Here is a 17888-nt window from a genome sequence, read left to right as displayed (position 1 = left end):
GATTTCCAATCATTACTGGAGGCACTAGCCTATTTGAGGTCCATTCTTTATCGAGCCTTCTCTTGAATCATATTCTTAATTCATACTGATCAAAACTTTGATAAACTTTTCATTTTTTCTGGGATTAATTTTATGGCAGATGCTTGATTAAGTTGGAACTATAATTCTCTAATAAGCCATCAAAAGGAACTCGAATTCAAACTTACTCTTACCGGCCAAAAAATTTTAACTGAAAAACAATCTTTTCTGCAGTGAATCAATTGCAGACAATTTCAAAATTGCCTAGTCTTTCCAGGGGATGGAAGGAAACCAACTATTAAACTAAATCATGACAATTGAAGACAACATCCTCGAGCAATTGAAAGATACTCATATTTACAGACTCATAGATTGGCACACAAAATTAATATCTTAAGATACCTTGTAAGAATAAAAGAATTATACTCTATTGCCTAGATACATAAACCCAACTCCTAAAACCCTTTTCTCACTCGCTTGTTGAAGGACCTGCTGCTCCATCATCACCAGAGGGTCCAGAACTAGCAGGTGTCTCTAGCCTAATCTCATCTAGTTGCTGGAGAACCTGTTGAACTTCTGGTCGTGCAGATGGTGATGGATCAACACAATGCAAAGCCAGTTTCAAAGTGTTTAATAACTCATCACCAATGGAAGATGCATCCCTCATCAACTCCAGATCAAAGACTTCATTCGTCCACTCTTCTTTCACTATAGAGGCAACCCATTGTGGCAAATCCACACCATTCATTGCCTCTCCAGGAGATTTCCCCGTTAGGAGTTCTAATATGATAACCCCAAGGCTGTACACATCAGTCTTTGTGTTGGCTTTCTTGAGCTTTGAAAGCTCCGGTGCTCTGTAGCCTAATGCTCCAGCTGTTGCAATTACATTAGCATTTGCAGCAGCTGTCATTAGACGAGAAAGGCCAAAATCTGCTATTTTAGCAGTTGTGTCCTCATCAAGTAACACATTGCTTGATGTAAGGTTCCCATGAATTATGTTCTCTTGAGTGTGAAGGTACAGCAGGCCTCGAGTAACACCCTTTGCTATTCTCATCCTTGTTGGCCAATCAATGGGTGTGTCTGGCCCTCGAGCTGCAGCAGGATAGAACACATTATTAGCTGGACGAATACTGCAATATTTTAGAAATCAAAATAGTTATAGATTGCATTTTACTTACCATGAAGGAAAGTTGCAAGACTCCCTTTAGGCATGTAATCAAAAACAAGAAGCTTCTCTCCCTTAGGTCCTAAGTAATAAGCCCTCAAAGCCAGAAGATTCAGGTGACGGATTTTGCCTAGCACATTGACTTCATTTTCAAATTCTCTCTCACCTTTGGTAATCTTTTCTCTAAGTCTCTTCACTGCCACCTGGTTTCCATCCTCTAATGTGGCCTTATAGACTGTCCCGTAGGTGCTCTTCCCCATAATTTCCGCAGTTGCACACAAAAGATCATCAGCAGTAAAAACCATGGGCCCATCAAAATGGACTAGTTTCCCACCAGCCTCTCCTCCTGCTTCAACTTCACCACCAGGTGCTGGAGTTCCCTTTTCACCCCTTGCTGCAGCAGCAGCTCTGGTTGTTTGACCATTTTTTGCCTTCGATGTTGCCCTTCTTTTGATCAAGCAACACAGCAAAATGAAACAAAGAACAAGCAGAACTATAAGAAGGGCTCCTGCAGCAATTAGGATTATATCTTTGGTACTCAATTTTCTATGTTTATGTCTCGATTTCTTGGATGGTGAAGAAGGGACATTTTGAGAAGGTGCTGGAGCAGGGCATGGAGTTGATCCAGTATATCCACATAACTGAATATTTCCCACAAAAGAGCTTGAGTTGAACTTTTGGGAGAGTGGAGTTGGAACAGGACCAGAGAGGTTGTTATATGAAACATTTAAAGAATTAAGACCTTTGAGTTCAGCAAGAGAAAATGGGATTTCTCCACTAAGCGTATTCTCTGACAAATCAAGTTGAGTTAAACTGGAAATGTTCCCAACAGTTGCTGGAATTGGACCACTAAATTTGTTGCTCTTCAAAACAAGAACAGAAAGGTTATGTAAACTGTCAATGGATTCTGGTATTTGATTTTCAAGATCATTGCTTTCCAGGTTTAACAGAACAAGAGAGGAAAGGTTGGAGAGACTAGAAGGCAAGCTTCCATTAATTGCATTATTAGAAAGATCTAGATTCCTGAGCATAGAAAGACTTCCCATAAGACTTGGTATGGGTCCAGTAATCAGATTATGACTAAGAGAAACCTCTTGGAGCTCACTTAACTTTCCTAAAGAGGCAGGTATGCTTCCAGAAAGGAAGTTATGGTCAAGGGTTAAGTATTGAAGTTGATAAAAGCTATTCTTTTGTGTTGCACCCCAAGAATCTGGGATAGAACCAGAAAGGTTGTTGTGTTGAAGTGCAAGAAAAATAAGAGAAGTAGAATGAGTGAAAGAAACTGGGATTGATCCTGACAAAGAATTGAAGCTAACGTTGAGCCTGTAAAGCTTAGTAGAGTTTGCAAGACTCTCAGGGATTGTCCCAGTGAGTGAATTATTACTAAGGTCAAGAGTTTGAAGCAAAGGACATGAACCTAATGAAGCAGGAATTGAACCTGAAAGCCTGTTACTGAACAGCTGAACACCTCTAAGATCAGGGAGAATGCCTAATGCTTGAGGGATGGAGCCGCCAATGAGATTATCATGAAGGCTAAGCTTTCGAAGTGCTTGGAATTGCCCAATTTTCTCAGTGATTCTGCCACCTAGTCCTTTCCATGGGAGTTGGATAACTATGACTTGCCCTTGAGCACACTTGATTCCAACCCAACCACCAGAACAAGCTCCATAGCCACTGTCGTTCCAGCTCTTTAAGAACCCTTTTGGGTCAATTAACTCTTGCTTAAACGCTTGAAGTGCTTGAAAATCAGCTGCTATGACAATGACACCATCCCAGGCCTGACTTGAAATCGGTTGAATGAAGAAGCACCCGAGCAGCTGCAGAAGCAAGAAAATGTAAGAAAAAAGGGAAACGTCCTTCCATTTCTCCTTCTTCTTATTCGAAATGCAACGCCAATCTACATCTCTACAAATCAAAAACTCAAAATCTTGCTTCTCTATTGCCATTAAGGAGTGGCAAAGAATACAAAAAGCTAAACGTCAAAGAAGAAGAAAAAGAAACAGTAGTTATATATATAATATATTCGTTTTTGTTTTCCCTCTCTTCCTTTCTCTCAAGTTTGATTCTGCTTTCCCTATTGGCATGGAGGAATGAAACAGGGGAAATGGTAGTTGTGGGAGGGTTTTGTAGTAAGAGAGGAAGAGCCCAGAGAGAGGTGGGGTTTTACTGTGAAAGAGCACGTGAAGCTCTTAGAGGGAGAGAGAAGAATCATTTTGTATTGGGAGAGAAAAAAAAAAAAAAACAGGAGACAAATTGTCAGGTGGATGCAATAAGGGAGCAGAGGCTCTTCTTCCCCTCTTGCACCACTCACAAGCCTAACGGCTAGTTTCTTTCTGATCACACCCAAAACATTAACATTTCTTTTTTCTCTATTCTCAATGCTCCATGATTTTCCTATACATTTGTTTTTTTCTTTGACCAGTTCATGGATTGAATATGTGGTCTTTTATTGCCCTCGCCGCTCCTCTAACGGCTATCTTTCTCAATTGGGTCCTACCAACAAACACCTGCAGGAGATTATATTCGGGTATTACCAAAATATGCTCGTGTTAAATTATATAATTTTGTATATAGTACGACAACACAAAATAATATGAATTTAAAATTTATTTAAAATCCATTTAAGATATAATTAATACATCATATTATCGTATTTTTGTACAATTCTTAATTTATTTATTATCCATTTATTTGGTTATGAATGCTTAAATTATTTATTTCTACCATCACATGATGTAAAATTATGAAAACAATACTAAAAAAATCATCAAATCAACGATAAAAGAGGTCACAAAGTTTCAAAACACAATGGCTAGCCTTTATAATTGGAATGACCATTGCAGCCATGAGGTTTCCCAAGGTGGCTGTGGGGGATTATAGTTTAATGATACGAAGTTAAGATGACATGTCACTGTCTCTCAACTTTGAATTTCCTGACAAAAACGATAAAGTAAGGACGGGGGTCCTTGTTCGATGTACGTCGTTGGATTAGACGCTGTTTCGAGATTTTTCACCCTCGTACGGTGAGAATAACGACACACGAGAGGTAACCTTTTTACAGTTAATGATGAGTACCCATTTTGGAAAGGTTCGAGTTTCGTCGAGCTAACCTGTCCTGATTGCCAACCCGAAAAGGCTTTGTCGTCATCATCATCATTAGGTTTGGACCTGGCTCTTAGAAGACTATTCGTTAGCCAGGCCCGATCCTGGACTTCCGCTGCCTCCCTTCTTGATTGGAGGCCTCTTCTTTCCATCCTGGCCTGGTAGAAACTCCGCGTTTCATCTAAGTATCAGGGCCACCGAATTAGAGATGGAATGATTATGTGCGGTTTCGACTCAGAATCAGAGAATGAATGCATATTTCCACTCTCATGGCCATTAAGGATTCCTGGCACTCATCTCCATTTTTATAGCAACAATGCCAATTATTTTATTAGTCATGTACTTGGGGTGCGGCAACAAAATGTATTTTTCAATCCGTACATCCTGTAGTCAATAGAATATTCATGTGTTACGAGTACAAAGAAAATTCTCTAGTTAGTACACGCACTGTAACAGAAAACAGCCCAACATGACTCGTACCCAAAGACGTAGAGAACCTGATTTGAGACAGAATATGAAACCTAACTCAAAGCTACTCCACCAGGAACCCGGGAAATCTACTCCAATGTCCCTTCCACGACAATTTGGGTTTAAACATAGAATAATTAGAAGAACGCCATCTCTATCTTTGCTTTACCATACATCAACTCCAAGCCTGGCCTATCCAATACATGGACAAGAGCCAGCAGTTGATGCGGAACATATTACCAGAACAGAAAATGCTTATTTAGCTAAAACTTTGCTGAGACAGCAGCACATAATGGTTTATGGGAGGTATGGAGGCTGCATTACTTTTTTAAAATGGTACTGTTATGCGTAAATAGCAGAACACTTTGGACATGGATGACATGAATAGCAACTTTTGGCAAATAATGGCAAATATATTATGGGCAATAAAACTATTTGTTAATAATTTGCATCTAGCCAAAGAATTTCAGTCTAACTGTCAAATACCTAGTCACTACTACATGCTCTCATATTAGGTGTTACAAGGACTACTCTATATGATTTACCCTAAATCATGATCCGTTAAGATCCATCTACACTTTCTTACGCACTACAATGATAATAGTCTCATGGTGAATCCCATAAAGGGTTATCTTACGCCAGTCATCTATGTAAAAATGCCCAAAACCACCATCACCAAAAATGATTATATGTACATAAATCACTCTTGGGAAGATGGATGCTACTTTGCATGTTAGTGACTTGGAACAAAAAACAAATAAGAAGCTAGGGTTTTAGCACAAGCAAGGATTGCAATTGCACTTTTCTAAGAACCTAGGAGTTCCATGAGTGTATGAGCATGAGCATAGAAGACCATATTACCATTTGGAAATGACATGTGAATGCTAGTATTGTAGTTCATAAAGCTCTTGGTCAGCAAATTGTTACTCTTAATCCCACACCATAAACTTACAAGCAGAACCTCAACAACCAAAAGGAAGCAAACAGAAATTTGAATTAGTACCAGCAATATTACATAATAACACAAACTTAAACAACAATGGCCGACATATCTCACAAATAGCACTACAAATAATCTTGGGCAACTTTTGGCAAAGCAAAGATGGAACAGTTTTAACTCCAATTCCTCAGAAATTTCATTCCTTGCACGAGAAGGTTGATGATTCCCCTCTATCAAAATAGCATAAACTACAGCAGCTAACCAAACAGTATCACCTAATCATTGAAGCCAAAAATATTCCTAGTTTCTACTTGATACCAACCAACCAAGCTATTAAATGCCCAACATCTTGTCAACTAGAATCAATATTCAATATTTAAGAAAAAACCACAGCTATAGGCCAAGCCAGCTAACTAGCCAGAACCTTAATGAACTCACTCAAACCAAAAGAAACACAAAAATTCCCTTAAAGCGCCCAATTAGAGCTCTTTTGATCCTAAACCCTCACTTTCAATAACAAGTAAAAACCAAAACCTTCACCTTTCTCCATACCAGCTACAACAGTTAGCTAGCATAAACCTTTCTCTAAACCATCTCGAATTCTTTCTAATTTGCCAGTGTAAGAAAATTGAACAATTACAAGTAGTAACTTCATATACTTAATAATGATGTGACCAACAATTACCTCCAAAACCTCCTAAATTCTCACAACTGATATGAAAAATCAACAGCATAAAATCTCCACAATAAACAGATAGAGAATGCATAAAACAATGATGTAGTTAATGAGCTAAACCTAAATCTAAATCTCATCAAAATCAAAATTTCAAGTGGTAAATACTAGAACATCCAAATGACGACACAATAAGATCTAACTCTTAATCCAAGTTCAGATCCAAATCTAAATACAAACAAGACAACAAAGCTACAATTGAATCTTTTAATCTATCATGAAAACAGTAAATCATTTTTGATTTACCATAAACGAAGGTAAAAAAATCATACGCACGTTCAGCTTCAAAGATCTGTTGTTCAAACGCGTGAGGCAACTGCTGGGGCCGCCGCAGCAGCAGCTGAGGAGGCGGCGCCGCCAAGGAAGGAGAGGAATCCGGTGTTCGCAGGCTCCTGATCGTCTAAAAACAAGTCCTCTGGAACCCTGAATGCACCATGTAGGCAAACGATGGCGACTCCGATCAAAAGCGCGGAGATCAAGAGCGATCCAACGCTGGTCAAGAACACAACGAAGACGGTCAACACCACCAGCGCGCCAAGGGTCTCGCGATCGGAGAACGTGCGGCCGAAGAGCACGAGAGGTTGATCCGACGGTCGGAAGAGGTATAGGAAGACCCACGCAGCGAGGAGCCCAAGGAGGACGAGAAGGGAAAGGGGATGAGAGAGGAGAGAGAAAGCGAGAACAACCACGAGCAGAGTTATGTAATTAACTTTGAAGTACGAGAGGTTTTTGCGGATCCGGGAATAGGCATCCGTTAGATTATCGGGACGGGCCATGGCAGAACGATCGATGAGTTCGTACCATGGACGGCGTTGGGAGAGTCCCTGACGGATCGAGGACGTGAGGCGCGAAAGGAACGCCCGGAAAGCGGGCGTAGCTATCGGGGGTTGTGACTGGGCCCCGCTAGCCGCCGTGGTTTGAGAGCTCGTCATCGGAATGGTCGCGGGGTTCGCCATGGGTGGCGGGTCAGTTCAGAAATGCTGGTGGCGCGTGCGATTCTTTCAACGTTACAGCGGTTGCTATGCAATGGGCCTTTAAGTATCGCAAAGATAAGAGGGGAGGGAGCTCGTGGCTAACGGTGTTAGTTTTTATTTTGGGTTACGCTTCCATGCATTACAATAGACGGTTTATTGGGTATAGATTTCAAATTAGCGGTCATGATGAAGAGTTTCGGATGGGCTGGTTTTCAGGGGAGAGAAACTCATTTTCTTATTTTTTATTATGAAAATAAAAACTAAGAGGTGATAATTACGTGACTAATCTTAGGATTAAATTTGCAAATTTAGAAACGCATAAGGATTACATTAGTCGTTAGGCTTAGATTGATATCTTATTAGCATAATTAGGATTACATTAGACACAGACGATATGTGTAATCATAACAATAAAGTAATCTTACATTTAGAATTTGACAAGAATAAAATCGGAATGGAATACACACATTATGAGTATTTCTATTAATATAAGAAGTAATTTAGGCTTTTATCAATATACATTACATTTGGATTAATGTATCTAATTAGCATAGGGATGAATTGCATTAGACACTATTACAATTAAAGATTCATGTTAGATTAAGAATGTACTTATTGCATAAGTATATAATTTACTATATATATGATCGAAAACATTTATATTAATATATTAAAGTATTATAATAAGGATGTGCAAATAGCTAATTCAATTAAAAATTTTCTTTTAATCGAATCAGTTGAAATAAAAATTTTACCATTAAACCAAATTAAATAAATTAATTTAGTTTATTGAAAAAATTTCAAATCAAAAGCGATAGAATTAAATGAAATAAAATCCTTGGTTCTAGATTAAGAAAAATATTTACATATACAACTTTATTTTATTTATTTGTTTATACTAAATGCAAAAATAAAAATTTGAGTGTTTAATTAGCCTAACATCTTAATCCATTATCACTTTAATCATTTACTTCTTTGACATAAAATAATTGGTCAAAACAACTTATTGATGATTAGAACTTTGATTTAGAAAAAAAGAGCATACATTCTTTCCTAGACGTTTTGAATTCCTATAAGCAAGCATATTCATTTAAATCTGACTGTGTCTTAAGCCTAATTATTTCATCAGAAATAGTCTAAAATCTTATATGTATGCAATTTATTTAACTTTATCATATCTTAAACTTGATTATTCCGTCGAGTATAGTTTATCTTTGTTTAAATAGTGTGTGTTGTTTGCTCATAAAATTAGCATTATTGGAGTAAATTGCTTGCTGCCCTTTTTCCATAGTGTTTTGTTACTTAATCTATATAAGATAATGTTTTACAAGTTCGTTCTATCTTTATGAGAAACGACTTTACTTGCAAAGATAAAATCAGAATATTTAGACCGTGTTTAATACTAATTTCATTATTGTAATTGTACACGATATCGATAATATCCATTTTATTATTGTAATCTAAAGAAAGACTTTTTTGTTTCTTTTTCTCATCATTGAGCCAATAATGATGGGATTGTTTGTTGGTTTATGGGTATTGTCTTTGTAGGCTGTGTCCTAAAGGAATCTTGAAGTGAGAAATTTCCTTGTAAGATAATCCAACTGAAAGAGTTTGCTTTCTCAATACAAAAGTAGAGATGTTTTATTCTTCTATCTTTTCCATGCATTGATTCCCTTCATTTTTGACTTTGCTTCCCCACGAGAATCTTTAGTTTTGCACCCATTGATGGGTGTCTTTAAATGAAAAAGATCATCCATATGAATTTTGTTTCGCGGATAGACAAGAAAAAAGTTGATAATAATCAAGCTTTAACAATGGCTTCCTGCTGCAATCCTGATATGTTTACCTGGATTCAAAGCCTTCCTCCAATCACTCAATGGAAAACAAGTTCCATGTCTGTATGCATATGTTCTTCATCAAGTTCATCCCATCCATCCCTCAAACTCTCTGTGGCAAAAAACCCTCATTCTTCAACTCTCTCCATCTCCATAGTCGCTGATTTCAGTGTCTTCATTCCTCTTTGGGCCTCAAAGCCCTTAACAATCAACCCCAAGTCCTCTAAACTGTTGGATGAAGGAGCCATTTCCTGTCTCATGCTCAACTTCATACAAGATGTCCTTAGCTATGGCTCAAACAAGAACAACTCCTTGATCAGATTCCCGAAACTCGAATCCGTGTCTGGTCTCAAAGGCATCTTCAATCTCTCATTCCTCACTCTTGCACTTCTTATTTGCATCTACGAAGCCCCTGTTGATCTCCGTTCAGCATGTCTGAATACTCTCAAGAATCAGCTGGCATGCTCGCAGCTGAGAGAAGCTTCGAAAACGCTGATGAGACTCCTGGGATCGAACTTAGAGGAGCAATGGATGCGGTCCATAAACCTCGCCATCACCAATTGGATCGTGGAGCTTCAAGCTACACACCGCACCCTGATGAAGACGCCATCCCCGCTGTTCTCATATTCAATTTCAACGTTCGGTTTGTGGAAAGTTCAACTATACTGTCCTGTCATAGCCATGGATATAGAAAGTTCAAGCAATCCTTCTGTTGATGACCAGAGGCTGCTTTTCTCCCTTCATTACCACCAGCTTGAAGGGGTTATCCAAGTCAATTACAAGGTCATAGTGCAAGAGAAATGGATCGATGTGATGCTGAACATCGATAACATAAGGTAAACACATCTTTTCATCACAAAAAAGGTAATCATAAAGCTGTCCTGATGTGGCTGTATCATCCTACGTGTTAACAGATGTAACATAATCCGGCTTGTAAACGAGACTCTGATGAACGAACGAGGAGTTGGGGCAGACGACAAGCATTTCCCTTCGAGAGTATCATTGCAAGTAACCCCAACTCTTCAGTCCAACATATTAAGCGTTTCGGTAAGCAAATCGACAGAGAACCCAGCAAGAGAGATAGAGATAGAGAAAAGCATAGAGACCTCGTTTGATCCTCCAAACTCTTTCTTGGGACTCAAGGTTTCCGCGGGAGAGACTACGACGATTAGCATGAAGCCATGGAAGTTCGAGCAATCTGTCAATGGCTACAGTGGGAGCTTGAATTGGTTCCTTCACGACAGCGTGGATGGAAGGGAGGTGGTCTCCTCGAAACCTTCGAAACTTGCTTTGATCAACCCCAAGGCTTGGTTCAAAGACCGGTACTCCAACCTTCACCGGCCTTTCACCAGGCAGGGAGGGGTGATCTTTGCTGGGGATGAATATGGAGAAAAAATCTGGTGGAAGGTTGATAAGAGTGCCATGGGGAAAACCATGGAGTGGGAAATCAGAGGTTGGATTTGGCTAACATATTGGCCTAATAAACATAGAACATTTTACAATGAGACTAGGAGGCTGGAATTCAGAGAAATCCTCCATCTCAACATTTCTTAGCCAAGCTTGTTTTCCCATCACCATGTAAACTAGAAACTGATCAATTTCTTCTTGTATATTCACTTTGTAAAAACTAAGTTCTCTCTTAAAGTAACTATTAACCGATTAATCAAATTAATTTGATTAGTAATCCAATTAATCGAAATTTCAGATTCAAATGTAATTTTTTTATTTTTATTTCTTTTTATGGTAATTATAAAGTAAACAAAATTAAGTTATGAAATCTTCAATAACATTAGAATATTTCAACAAAAATTTTTAAAAATATTAAAATATTTCAAAATCAAAACTGAAAGAATTAATCGATTTAATCGTGTTCATTTTCAAATTAACTGAATTTATTTCGATTAATTCGATTTTAATAGAATATTGCTCACTTTGGGCTAAAAAAACAGTTAGTTTTAGGCCAAAGCCCACAAAAAAGTCGGATTGAGCCGGTCCAGACTCAATGGGCTCTCAAAAGGGTGCCACGTAAACTGGAGGCGGGCAACACCTGAGGCGTAAGTTAGAGAGGTACGGAGCTTTAAAGCTTAGAAAGAGAAGGCTAGGGGGTCAGGTGGAGAAACTGAGGACAAAGGCGGACATTTCGAAGCTGCAATCTCTTTCACCAACTGTTCAGCTAACCAAACCCCGCTCTCTTTTATATTCATTTCAATCTTCTCGATTTTGCCCCCGCTTTTTCCTCTATATCTCCGCTCTCTCTCTCTCTCTCTCTCTCGCTCTCGTTCTCCTCATTGTCGATTCCAATGGAGTCCTCCGCTGCTCTCCGATCCTTTCACTGTAACTCTCTCTCGCTCTCCCTCTCCCTCGTTCTCTCTTGTTATGTTTATTTCTCTTTGTTTGATTGAGTTTTTGTTTGGTTACATTGGAAACGAAGAGAGAAAAGAAAGGACAACTGTTTTCAGTGGGTGAAGAAACGGTGACATTTCGGAATCATTTTTGAGTGTTTTATATCTGTTTCGATTCTAATAATTGTCTTTGTTTCCCTTTTTTTTTGTTGTAGTAAATTTTGGCGATTTAGTGTAAGTTATAGAGCTTTGACGTAGAGAAATTTGAAATTTAGCTAAAAAATGCTGAGATCTGCCTTGAATTCTTTCTTATACACTGTGAATATCAATTGAGAAAGTTGAATATTAAGCAATATCTTTAAGCTAGCTAAGTTTCTGAATCTAATTTCCATAAGAATAAGAATCGAGTTTTTACTGTTGATATTATCGATATTTATATATAAGTTTCTATTATTGGAGATCATGCTAAGTTTCAGAGCCAGAATTTCATATTTGAGGGAGTGAAAATAAGAAATTGTAGGAATGAAATTATAATTTTTTTTTTAAAAAATAAGGGACAAAATTATAAAATTTGAAAAAAAAAAAAACAAAGAAGAATTATTAAATTTTAAAATTTTAAGGGGGCGTGGCCCCTTACTAGCCTCCTTTCCCTCCACCTCTGCTAAGTTCAATCTTCAATAATCAATACTCAAAAGAAAAAAGAAAAAAGGAAGATGTCTTTGGGAGTTTGTAGTGGAAGCTAATTTAAGCTTTTCAATTTGCCAATGCCCACCTTCAACAAAGAAAGGAGAAACTGAGAGATAAAGAAGGTGCTTAGAAGGCTTCTTGGTTCTTAAAATGCCAATTAAAGTTGTATTCCTCTAACCATCATGTGACAGAATCAATGGATTTTGAATAGTTTCAGCATTATGAATTGGTTTTTTTTTTTAGTTGAGATACTTTGTAAGATCATGTTTCTTCTTGGCTTATCAAGTACTTTGTTGGCGTCCATTTCTTATTATATAGTTTTTGAAATCTTGACCTTAGCAAAGTATGGCTGTGAGGACTTGATTTCATGAAATTTAAATTTTGCATATATGGCTTTATTTGCCTCTGAAAGCTCATATTCTGTTATTAAAATTTCAGATTCTGTAGGTGCTGTTTCACAAGCACATTGCTTACTGGAAAGGCCAAGTACTGTTCATGTGTATTCTTGCGGCTTGCCCACTTCAAGAAAATCATGTCTCCCAGGCTTGATGTTTGACGGGAAGAATAATTCTTCTACAAAACGAAATGTAACTCTAATATCATGTGTGAAGACACCTGAAGCTTCTGTAACAGCCAAGTCAAATGGTGAGTTTATATTGACTTTAGATAAAATATTTTTATGGCCCTCATTTGCATAAATTTGTTAATTATGGTTTAACTGCAATTGAACCATGACATTGTGCTAAAATATACCTATATCTGTTGCATTTGGGCTCTTCTTCTGTTCAGACATGGCACTTCACTTGTTGCAGATTTATACCGGTTTTGGAAAGCAAAATCACTTTTTTTTTTCCTTAATTACTGAAAGCATAATAGTTTTTAAGTCACTTATTATGTAATTACATTGTAGCCTGTGCATTGTGTCTGGTTTTGTATGTTAAAAGCTGTTAATTATGGTTGCCACACTTCCATTAGATAGCACCGCACAAGGCTCATTGGAGAAGAAAACTTCACGGAATGCAACTTTTCCAAATGGGTTTGAGGTAATAATTAAATCTGCAAATTGACTTTCTTTTCTACTCTTGCTTGTTATTGCTAACTTCTTTTTAAGAAGAGTTTATTGGTGCTACAAAAATAATTCATAATGTTTTTCTTTTTTGTGATTGCTTTTATGTTTTCAAGTTGGGTCATCATTGTTTCTTAAATGTAAACAACTTGATTGTTGTTGCTTTTTAGCTTAATATTGGTATCTGCCCCATTTGGAGCAAAGAATTACTAATAGTGCTAGTTTGTCTTGAACTTTATTCTCTTTAGTAATTCTGATATGGAGGAGTTTAACAAAATTTGTGAGAGCAATGCTAATATTGAGTATTCTTTGTTTTCAATGCTAACAAAATTGCTCACTTTCTGTCTTTATGTTGCTGTTGTGTAGTTTCTACCATGTCTATTGCAATTTTCTTCTTTGATGAGTCTTCTATTGACTTTTTCTTATGGTTATCATTTATTCACTGTACCTTTTGCTCCTTTCGTATTGATTTAATAAGATTTTCTTTCTTTTGATTCTAATTTGCTAGATAATTAACATATAAATGCTTAAATTGTCAGGCATTGGTACTGGAGGTATGTGATGAGACTGAGGTGGCTGAACTGAAAATGAAGGTTATTTCTTATTCTCTTGTCATGTGATATACTTGCATACTTCTTCTAAACTTTTTCTTATGACTCATTGACTGACCTGAAAATTTTCTGTAAGGATATGTCTCAGTGCTTGTTTGAAAATCATGAGTGATGAAACCTTCCACGTTGATCATTTGATCATTGAATGGATGTAATGCAGTTGGCCATCTGCAGGATTTAAGTTTTTTATATGAATGTTGTTTCATTTTCCTATATTACGTTTTCTGATCAATTGTCTGTTGCTTTGTGACAGATTGGAGACTTTGAAATGCATCTGAAACGGAATGTTGGTGCCACAAAAGCTCCCTTGTCCAACATTTCACCTACAACAGCCCCACCCATTCCAACTAAACCAATGAATGAATCAGCTGCTGTTGCCCCACCTCCCTCACCACCAAAACCCTCCCCAGAGAAGCCTACTCCATTTAAAAATGCCGCCTTTGGGAAGTCACCCAAGTTAGCTGCCTTGGAAGCTTCTGGATCCAGTAACTATGTTCTAGTGCCTTCTCCTATAGTATGTGCTGTTCATCAAGAGCAAGGACTATGTTTTCTTTTTATTTCTTTGGAACACTGTCTTTATAAAGCCATCATGTAACTGCAGGTTGGCACATTCCGAAGGGGTAGAACAGTGAAAGGAAAGAAGCAACCTCCCATCTGTAAGGAGGTATTAGTTCCTGTCTGAATTTTTGCATTGTAAGCTAACACATTCTTTGATAATGAATAATGGAGATTTGTCAAATTGTTAATTAGCCTTTCTGTTCTAAATTTTTGTATTTCCATGTATTTCGAGTTCTTGTATTTGTCAAGTGTCAAATATTTGTTACCTGCACAAAAGCTTGAGTTGTATATGCTGGGGCTAAATTCTAGGAGATACTAATGGCCTTTCCCCAAAAGGATTAATGTATAGCCATGTAAGTGAGTGAAGATGCCAATTTTGGGCAGGTTTTTTTTTTGGGAAATGAATTTGGGTAGTTTGTTTCTACAGATACTAAGGTCAAAAACAAAGGTCTTTGGATATATTTTCTATCTACAGGACAGCATCTTTTGGTAGTAAACTCTGTACATACTAACTTTGTACTTTTAACTGAGTTATTATCATCCACCCTAGTTATGCCTTTGCCACAAGTTTCCTTTGAACTGAAATCTGATGGCTCTACCTGTCGATGCTGTTGATTTCTTATTGTCATGGCCTTGTAACTTCAACTGGCTTTTCTTGATCCTCATAAGTTGCAGTGAAAAAATACTTGCAGGGTGATTTGATCAAAGAAGGACAAGTGATAGGATTCTTGGATCAATTTGGTACTGAACTTCCTGTTAAGGTGAGTTCAAATTATTTCCATTTGTTAGTTATAGTTTTTCTTTAAAAATTAGGTGTCTAATGGTGTGTTCTTGTTTTGTTGAACAGTCAGATGTTGCTGGAGAAGTCTTAAAGCTCCTCTTTGATGATGGAGGTATAATGTCTATCCACATTTCATATTTATTTTTATATCTTAATATCTAAAGTCTCTTTATAATGGGTAAGTTCAATCAGCTTTTCATTTGATGCAATATCACATGCATAATTAGCGGTGCTAGGATTGATTGCATTACGGCAAACAATGGGTGCTGCCAGAGATGCGTAAACCTAAACCTGGGCTGTTATTACAATTGCATATATTTATTCATAACCTTAACAGTCAGCATGAGCTACTGGTTCAATGATGTCCGTCAATTCCCTGTCCAAGCAAAAGACTGACAGGATGAATTGCATGAATTTTCCTATTTGTTATGTTTGGTACTAGGAGGGTGATGGATGTTTGAGAGTCCATCCTTCCTTGGTTAGTAGAACCTGATCAAGTTACACCTTTTAGTTATCATGATTGTTGAGTTTTTGAAACATTCTGGATGGTGCTACATGTCTGATACACAAAATCTGCCTTTGTTTCAACTGTGTTGGACAGATGCTGTTGGTTACGGAGACCCCCTTATTGCAGTGTTGCCATCATTTCATGGCATCAAGTGAGCGCTCTGTTGTACCTACCGTATTTTTGCACAGACAAATGTCCCAAAATACTAAGGTTTTTTATTTTGTTTTCTCACATCCTTTCATTCGTTCCGTCTTTTGATTCATGTGCCTGAGCACAATCACGAAATGCATGTGTAGCTGGTGATCTGAACTCAATGTTGCTAGTGAGTTGCAATTCCCTGGGACCCACTGAATAATTGTTTTAAGCATTACAGATTGAGGAGAGGCTTATCATTTGTATCAGTTAAAATTTTTTTGTATACTAAGCCTTTAGACGATTGTTGCTCAGAGACAAATCATTGTCGAGTCGAGAACATAAACCAAGGTTGTCCTTTGCATGCATCGTTGTGCCTTATGTGACAGTAAAGAAAAGTTTCTAGCTTTATACACCTCAGTAGAGAGTATATGTTTCATATTTTAAGAGGGGACAACATAGAAAATGTCTAGAAACTCAAACAGATGTTTACAAGAATTATTGTAATAATACATCAAGGGTATAATGTGCGACAAAAATTGTCAGTCAGTCAAATTTGTCAAAACTGGTGGTGATGAATGGTTGCAATATGTGCTGTAGTTGATATTGATCTTTCATGTAAAAGACTATAGAAAACCAGTGCCTCCAAGGCCATGGTGTAACAGATTGTGAGCAATTTGATCCCTGGCATGCACAGCCTTCGCAGACCTCAAATTATTCGCAGGTATTATCTCATCATCAAAAAGCTCGAACTGTAGTTCCGGGTCCATCTCCTCATTTCTCATCTCGCAAATATTGTGCAAAACACAGCAAGCCCCAAGCACCATGGGCAATTCTTGGAGCTTCACCTCGGTTCTCTTTTGCAAGCTAGACCACCTCCCTTTCAACCTCGCAAATGCCTGCGAAGCAACCTTTTGAATCTCGCCAATCTTTTCATTGAAACCATGCTGAGCCCAAGTCAGATTCTGATGCGTGTAAGGAACCAGAACCCAGTCCATCAAAGGGTACCCAGAATTCCCAACGATCCAAACTTCCTTCAAAACCCCCTTGTTAGCCCTCTGGAATAAAGCAGAATTCTCCAATACCTGATCATCAGGCATTGAACCAGGCCATCCGATACAAACATCAGTGAAAATCCCTTTCTGATCGACCACACCTTGGACAGTAATCGAGTAAGAAGGTTTCTGGTTTCTTTCTGTGTGCCTTTTGTTAAAATAAGCTGCTACGTTGACCTTGGGTGCTATAATTGGCACATGAGTTGTGTACATTGAGCCACCTATGTTAGGAATCCCTGATGTCGACTCGAATTCTTGCTTGATATCTTTCATTTTCCTGTCATCAGGCCATTGAAGAAGCTTGGGCATCATGACAGATCTTATGGCTGAACATACCTCCAGTACCAGCTTGTGACAGGTTGAAATTCCCAACCCGAATCGTTTCGAAACCAGCCTAAGCGGCTCCCCTGTAGCCAACCTCCAGATACAGACAGCCACTCGCTGTCGGACCGGGATCGCATCCCTCAACATGGTGTTCTTTTTCGTCACCGCCGGTTCCAACTCCTGGCATATCATTTCAAACGTGGCTTTACTCATCCGAAACGCCTTCCGGAACTCTTCCTCTGGAAAATCCGGATGATTACAACGGTCCCACCAGTCCTTCGATCGATCCTTCACCCATAACCTCCTTTGCGGACCCGACCCGCTTCCCGTTTCATTGCCCACGTTGACATTGTCATTCCCTGCTGCTGTTGCTGTTGCAGCAACAGTAGCTGCCATGGCAGAAGCTGAATTACGAGCTCGTTTTGCAGTTAAACCATCCAAATGATCAGCCTCAGAGTAATGCTGTTGAAGCTGATTGTAATACTCATTCATTGCTTGAACTTTTCTCTTGTGATTGAATTCAAAGAAAGCCTTGTCTTGTTGAGATTCAGTTGTCCACTGATCTTGCTCCTGCTTTGCTTCTTCTTCT

General features: G+C 38.2%; 4 protein-coding genes across 5 annotated transcripts; 2 read left to right on the top strand and 2 right to left on the bottom strand.

Annotated features, from left to right (window-relative positions):
* Window positions 1-223: 223 nt before the first annotated feature.
* On the bottom strand, window positions 224-6339 carry MRLK (meristematic receptor-like kinase). 2 transcript variants are annotated; one of them, XM_021439693.2, is made up of 4 exons: window positions 5615-6339; window positions 4294-4466; window positions 1197-3000; window positions 224-1110 (listed from the first exon to the last, which is right to left on the bottom strand). In XM_021439693.2, the coding sequence occupies exons 1-4, from the start codon at window positions 5652-5654 to the stop codon at window positions 488-490; spliced, it is 2640 nt and encodes an 879-aa protein (XP_021295368.1). In that variant the 5' UTR covers window positions 5655-6339; the 3' UTR covers window positions 224-487. The 2 variants fall into 2 exon arrangements, with proteins under 2 accessions (XP_021295368.1, XP_089641211.1); XM_089785085.1 differs by lacking the exons at window positions 4294-4466; window positions 5615-6339 and having other exon boundaries at window positions 1197-4261.
* Window positions 6340-6490: 151 nt separating this feature from the next.
* On the bottom strand, window positions 6491-7525 carry LOC110424974 (PRA1 family protein B1-like). The gene has a single exon (XM_021439708.2). It carries the CDS (start codon window positions 7380-7382, stop codon window positions 6726-6728), a length of 657 nt encoding a protein of 218 aa, XP_021295383.1. The 5' UTR covers window positions 7383-7525; the 3' UTR covers window positions 6491-6725.
* Window positions 7526-9069: 1544 nt separating this feature from the next.
* LOC110424970 (neuronal PAS domain protein) lies at window positions 9070-10904 on the top strand. Its single transcript, XM_021439703.1, has 2 exons — window positions 9070-10071; window positions 10150-10904. The coding sequence occupies exons 1-2, from the start codon at window positions 9140-9142 to the stop codon at window positions 10787-10789; spliced, it is 1572 nt and encodes a 523-aa protein (XP_021295378.1). The 5' UTR covers window positions 9070-9139; the 3' UTR covers window positions 10790-10904.
* Window positions 10905-11349: 445 nt separating this feature from the next.
* On the top strand, window positions 11350-16206 carry LOC110425103 (biotin/lipoyl attachment domain-containing protein). Its single transcript, XM_021439906.2, has 9 exons — window positions 11350-11569; window positions 12703-12909; window positions 13240-13307; window positions 13870-13923; window positions 14195-14455; window positions 14543-14605; window positions 15192-15260; window positions 15347-15392; window positions 15882-16206. The coding sequence occupies exons 1-9, from the start codon at window positions 11536-11538 to the stop codon at window positions 15941-15943; spliced, it is 864 nt and encodes a 287-aa protein (XP_021295581.1). The 5' UTR covers window positions 11350-11535; the 3' UTR covers window positions 15944-16206.
* The last annotated feature ends 1682 nt before the right edge of the window (window positions 16207-17888 follow it).

The sequence above is a fragment of the Theobroma umbraticum genome, unplaced genomic scaffold (genome assembly GCF_002168275.2).
Source record: "Theobroma umbraticum cultivar Fairchild unplaced genomic scaffold, ASM216827v3 scaffold_81.0, whole genome shotgun sequence".
Taxonomy (NCBI): Eukaryota; Viridiplantae; Streptophyta; class Magnoliopsida; order Malvales; family Malvaceae; genus Theobroma; species Theobroma umbraticum.
Note: the sequence above shows the minus strand (reverse complement) of the source record. Positions and strands in the feature narration are given on the sequence as shown.

What these genes read in the sequence shown, in the direction of transcription:
- LOC110424974 (XM_021439708.2), bottom strand. Translation starts at nt 7,382, where the DNA reads ATGGCGAACCCCGCGACCATTCCGATGACGAGCTCTCAAACCACGGCG.
- LOC110424970 (XM_021439703.1), top strand. Translation starts at nt 9,140, where the DNA reads ATGAAAAAGATCATCCATATGAATTTTGTTTCGCGGATAGACAAGAAA. An exon ending in CTGAACATCGATAACATAAG is followed by an intron (nt 10,072 to 10,149) that starts GTAAACACATCT and finishes ACGTGTTAACAG; the next exon opens with ATGTAACATAATCCGGCTTG.
- MRLK (XM_021439693.2), bottom strand. Translation starts at nt 5,654, where the DNA reads ATGAACTACAATACTAGCATTCACATGTCATTTCCAAATG. An exon ending in TCACATGTCATTTCCAAATG is followed by an intron (nt 4,467 to 5,614) that starts GTAATATGGTCT and finishes CCTGATACTTAG; the next exon opens with ATGAAACGCGGAGTTTCTAC. An exon ending in CGGGTTGGCAATCAGGACAG is followed by an intron (nt 3,001 to 4,293) that starts GTTAGCTCGACG and finishes TTGCTTCTGCAG; the next exon opens with CTGCTCGGGTGCTTCTTCAT.
- LOC110425103 (XM_021439906.2), top strand. Translation starts at nt 11,536, where the DNA reads ATGGAGTCCTCCGCTGCTCTCCGATCCTTTCACT. An exon ending in TGTAACAGCCAAGTCAAATG is followed by an intron (nt 12,910 to 13,239) that starts GTGAGTTTATAT and finishes CACTTCCATTAG; the next exon opens with ATAGCACCGCACAAGGCTCA. An exon ending in AACCTCCCATCTGTAAGGAG is followed by an intron (nt 14,606 to 15,191) that starts GTATTAGTTCCT and finishes AAATACTTGCAG; the next exon opens with GGTGATTTGATCAAAGAAGG.